At 35.6% G+C, this 6,000-nt stretch overlaps 1 protein-coding gene across 1 annotated transcript in view; it reads left to right on the forward strand.

Moving 5' to 3' along the window:
• LOC106876609 (uncharacterized) overlaps window positions 1–5,135 on the forward strand; it is a 40,122-nt gene extending 34,987 nt beyond the window's left edge. Inside the window, exons 8-9 of the mRNA XM_052971326.2 lie at window positions 1,081–1,152; window positions 5,092–5,135. Coding sequence (XP_052827286.1) covers window positions 1,081–1,132 — 52 coding nt within the window. The 3' untranslated portion in view covers window positions 1,133–1,152; window positions 5,092–5,135. The remainder of the gene's footprint in view (window positions 1–1,080; window positions 1,153–5,091) is intronic.
• Window positions 5,136–6,000: the final 865 nt, after the last annotated feature.

The following is a 6,000-nucleotide window of genomic DNA, read 5'->3' on the forward strand; positions in this document are numbered from 1 at the left end:
CTTTTGAATTCATGCTGGTTAATAAATAAAGGGAAAACCTAAACATACAGGAAATTACATACTATTCGTAGGTAATAAGCTTGGGTCTGGGTTCAGTCCCACAGAGCGGCACCTTGGACAAGTGTCTTCTACTATAGTCTTGGGCTGACCAAAGCCTTGTGAGTAGATTTGGCAGACGGAAACTAAAAGAAGCCCGTCACACACACACACACATATATATATCTCTGTGTGTCTGTCCCACCACCACCACCACTTGATAACCAGTGTTGGCATGTTTATGTCCCTGTAACTTAGCAGTTCAGCAAAAGATACCAATAGAATAAGTATAAGGCTTATATACATATATATATATACATATATATATATATATATATATATATATATATATATATATATATATATATATATATATATAAATATATATATATATAAATATATATATATATAAATATATATATATATAAATATATATATATATATATATATATATATAAAAGAGCACTGGAATTGATTCATTCATCTAAAAACGCTAGGCAGTGCCCCAGCATGGCCACAGTTTAATGACTGAAACCAGTAAAAGCATAAAAAAAAAAGTGTTCAGCTGAAAAGAAGGCATTATTTACATTTGATAGATATTTATCCTCATCTTGCTTGTTAACACGTTTCGGTTGATATACCTTCCAGCCTTCATGAGGTGTCTCGGGGGAAATTTTGAACCTGGATTCTCATTCCTAAGGTATTTTTCTGATGTTATTATTATTATTCAGGTCACTGCCTGGAATCGAACTCAGAATCTTGGGGTTAGTAGCCCGCGCTTTTAAACACTACGCTATATGCGCAAGGGCATATTGCGTAGTGGTTAAGATTCCAAGTTCAATTCCAGGTAGTGACCTGAATAATAATAATAATAATAATATCGAAAAATACCTTAGGAATGAGAACCCAGGTTTGAGATTTCCTCAAGACACCTGATGAAGGCTGGAGGGTATATCAGCCGAAACGTGTTAACAATAAACACAATGAGGACAAATATCTGTCAAATGTAAATAATGTACATAATTCCTCATCCCTCAAATATAGGACTGAAGAGAAGACAACAAACATGAAGAATGAGAGAAGGAAGAAGAGATGAAAGTGAATCGAGGAGAGCAGGTTTGTTTATTCTCTTTGTAATGGCAGTTCTAGAGATTTAAATGTTATATCTTTGTTTTTTGTTTTTTTTTTAACACCAACAATGTTGACTTGAAAACCAATCTTAAAATACAATATTATTATTGAAAATAGAAATAAATATAAAATAAAAACAATCGGATAACAAAACCAGTGGAATCAGAGATTTGGAGGAAAAGAAAAAAAAAATTGTGATGGTTGTATTGTTTATTCCCACCACCACCACCACCATCACCTGGGCATTTTGCAGTATAATAGGTACAGTGGTTTTTGACCCCTCAAGAATTTACCATCACATTATTCAGAATAATAATTATTTCAAATTTTGGCACGAAAGCCAGCAATTTTAGGGGTAGGGAGTTAGTTGATTCCATCAACCCCAGTAGTTAACTGGTACTTATTTTATCACTCCTCAAACGGATGAAAGGCAAAGTTGACCTCAGCAGGATTTGAACTCAGAATGTAAACAGTTGGAAGAAATATAATTAAGCATTTTGTCCAGTATGCTAACGATTCTGCCAATTTACTTTGATAATAATAATTTCTTACAATATACATGCAGCTTCAAAATTGACAAATTACGTGAAGTTGTAATGTGCATGCTTCCCCCAGGGGCATCTGATGGTTGGTTCCAATTCGGAACCAAAACCAACCAAAAGAAAACTTTTCTACAAATTTATTGATGGGCAGTAAATGAGCAGAAATCTTCATAAAATGCTGAACTGAAATGTCTGCGAGTCTTTAGTCTCATCAGTCTGTGATTGACAAAATAAGCACCAGTAATGGACCAGAAGTTAACTCAACTATATTTCCTACTCAGCAAAATTTAGCCCTATACCTTCATCAGCAACAACTAATTAATTAATTATACTAATTAATTAATTATACCTTTCATAGGTATTAATTAACCAATTTTTGAAATTGAATCTGTGGCAAATTCTGCAATATTTTCATTCTCAAAGACAACAATATAAAAGAAACAGAATTGAAATGAAATTAGAATTTCTTTCTAAAACACAACAAACAATATAATCAGTGAAATTAATGTTTTCAGTATATAACTGGTACTTCATCGACCTTGGAAATATGAAAGACAATGTCCCCTCGTGGCAAGATTGGAATTTGATATATTGAAACTCTGAGCTAGATACAGTTCAGATACCTCCCAACTCTCTTAACCCCTAAATAATAATAATAGTTTCAAATTTTGACAAAAGGGCAGTAATTTTGGGGGTGGGGATGAGTTGATTACATCGACCCCCAGTGTTCAACTGGTACTTATTTTATCGCCCCACGAGAGGATGAAAGGCAAAGTTGACCTTGGCGGAATTTGAACTTAGAACATAGTGACAAGCAAAACACTGCTAAGTATTTCACCCGGTGTGCTAACGATTCTGCCAACTTGCTGCCTTGATGATAATAATAGTAATCCTTTCTATTATAGGCACAAGGCCTGAAATTTTTGGAGATGGGATAAGTCAATCACATCGACTCCAGTACTTGATTACTAGTTAATTTATCGACCCTGAAAAAATAAATGGCAAAGTCAACCTCGGTGGAATTTGAACTCGGAACGTATCGACATGAAATACCACTAAGCACTTCGCCGGACATGCTAATGATTCTGCCATCTCACCGCCCTAAAAAAAAATATTAATAATAACAACAACGATTACTTACATTGGCACGAGTTTACAAAGTAGAGTCAACTGTGAAGTGACTTAAGTGAGTGGCAAATTTCAATGGCCCCTATCACAAATTGAACTCAGAATGTGGAAAAACCTCAACTTTTTACTCTTAAGTATTTAATCCAGCGCTTTAACTGTTTCTGCCACTTGCAGCCCTAATAATAATAATTATTTTTTTTTTTTTAATATTGGCACAAAAGGAGGGTGTAAAGTGACTTGGACCGACTCCAGTACATGGCTAGTATTTATACCGTCAACCCCCACCTCAGAAGGATGAAAGGCAAATCAACTCTGGCAGGATTTGAACTCAAAATAATTATTGGAATGTATTTAGATATCAGAAAGCATTTAGCTTGGCACATTGTTGTTTCTTCCATTCCATTGCTCTAATAATGGTAAAGATTTCAGACATAGGCACAAAGCCATGCATTCTTTTAGGAAGGGAGGGAAGAATACTGTCTAGAAAATTTACTCCAGTATTTGACTGGTATTATGGACTTCAGTGGGATTCAAACTCAGAACATAAAGAAATGGATGTGACTAAGGCTCAGCATTTTGTCTACTGATCCATGACCTAACAATAATTATTCCTAATTCAGGCGCACAAGGCCAGCAATTTTGAAGACGGTTGGTTATTCTTGGTCAATTACTTCAATCTCAGTATGGCTTGTATTTCATTTTACAGACTTCAGAAGGTTGAAAGGCAAAGCTGATATAAGTGAAATTTGAACACTGGATGGAAAAAGAACAAATAACTGTTCTTTGCTGATTGTTATTCCATTGCCATAATAATAATAATAATAATAATGGTTTCAAATTTTGGCACATGCCAGTAATTTCAGGCAAGGGTTTAAGTCAGTTACATCGACCCCAGTGCACGACTGGTACTTATTTTATCGACCCTGAAAGGATAAAAGGCAAAGTTGACCTTGGCAGAATTTGAACTCAGAATGAGAGAATGGATGAAATGCCACTAAGCATTTTGCTCAGCATGCCAAGGATTCTGCCAGCTTTTGCTGCCTTGATTAATAACAACAATGGTAAGTTGTTGCATATGTATAAAGCCCCAGGCTTGAAACAAAAAGGAAAAATGTGAAGTGGTGGGTTTTATGTCTTTCCCTTGAGCCTTAGAAAAGACTCCAATTGGCAGAGTGATTCTGACAAGAACACACTGCCAACAACAACACGACCATAATGGCACATGGCCACAGTCGATTGATTCCACCTCATTCTATGACTAGTATTCATTTCATTGAGCCTGGTGGAAGCGGGGAGTGAATTTTAGCCGCAGCAGAATTTGAACTCAGAATATAGAGGGACGGAACAAAATAATAAAAGAATTTTAATCTACAACTCAACCATTTCCATCACTTCACCACTTTTCAAAGAAAAGAATTTTTAGCTTGGATACGAACGTGGGGGAGTGGGGGTGTAAGCTTTGAAATTAAACCCCAATAATTTTATTAGTATTTTATCAACCCTGAAAAGATGAAAGGCAAAGTTGACCCCTTCCAGCAGAATATTCTGACCTGAGAACGTAAAGAGCCTTAAAGAGAGGCTGCAATATACAGTGTCCTCCATTCTATACCAACCTTCTAAAAATCTTCAGTATCAATTATTATAATCCTTTCTATTCTAGGCAGAAAGCCAGTAATTTCATGGGAGGTGGTGGGGGAGAAGGGAATCAATCACATCGAACCCCTTGTTTGATTGCTATTTATTTTATCAACCCCAAAAGGATGAAAGATAAAGTCAGCTTCAATGGCATTTGAACTCAGAATATAATGCTGACTGCAATGCCGCCAAGCATTTTGTCCAGTGTGCTAACAATTCTGCTAGCTCACTGCCCTAATAATAATAATAGTTTCAAATTTTGGCACAAGGCCAGCAATTTTAGCAAGGGGTCAAGTTGATTATATCAACCCCCAGTGCACAACTGGTACTTATTTTATCGACCCTGAAAGGATGAAACACAAAGTTGACCTCTGCAGAATTTGAACTGACGAAATGCCACTAAGTATTTTGACTGGCATGCTAACCATTCTGCCAGCTCACCATTTCATCACTAATAATAATAACATTAATTTCTTACATAGAAAAAAAAACCCATCAAAATATAATACTTATAATACTCAGAGATTCTTGTTGATAGCAGTCAAGTTTTTGTTGTTGTTTGTAACCTCGAAAAGATAAAACTTTAATTATGTATGTGTGTTTCTTCATTTGATTTCAGCACAAAAACTTCTCTGACAGAAAAATCAGGTTAGTAATAATAATCACCATTATTAACATGATTGCTTTGAAATATTTTTTAAAAAAATTTCTATATTACTGATTTATTTTACAAATTTGTAGAAAGGATCAAACGGAATCAATACCAGAACATGCCTCATATTTGTTTTGTTGTCCCCAGAGGGATGGTTGATAGCATCTAGATTTGAATCCTAGATAGGCCAACACTAAATATGAGGGTGAGTCAAAAAGTAATGCCATTTTGTTTAGGACAGGTATAATTACCAACACAGGAACATGTATCATGCATCAAAATGAAGCTGCTCCTCTGTGGATCACATCCCTTCTCAACATGATTGCTTTCTGATTCTCTCAATAGCAATGTTTCACCTTCGAATGAGAGCATGTATCCCTGCCCCGTAAAATTCTGTTGACTGTTCTTTGAGCTACCTCTTCACTACAGTTTTCACTTCCTCATCACTGGAATAATGTTTGCCTTTCAAACCCTCTTTCATGGGACTGAAGGCGCTAAATATTCCAGTGACAAGGAAGTGAAAACTGTAGTGAAGAAGTGGCTCAAAGAACAGTCAACAGAATTTTACGGGCAGGGATACATGCTCTCATTCGAAGGTAGAACATTGCTATTGAGAGAAACGGTGACTATGTTAAGAAGTAGGGATGTGATCCAGAGAGGACCAACTTCATTTTGATGTATGATACATGTTCCTGTGTTGGTAATTATACCGGTCCTAAACAAAATGGCATTACTTTTTGACTCACCCTCGTACTGTTTTAAAGACCTTACTGCTATTGATAAAATAATCCTTTTGTAATTATCGGAGGAAGAATACATCAGATCTTTAGTTCTTAGACTCTATCAGTACACTTTCTTCATATATACACACATTGA

The sequence above is a fragment of the Octopus bimaculoides genome, chromosome 10 (genome assembly GCF_046866305.1).
Source record: "Octopus bimaculoides isolate indiv1 chromosome 10, ASM4686630v1, whole genome shotgun sequence".
Lineage (NCBI taxonomy): Eukaryota > Metazoa > Mollusca > Cephalopoda > Octopoda > Octopodidae > Octopus > Octopus bimaculoides.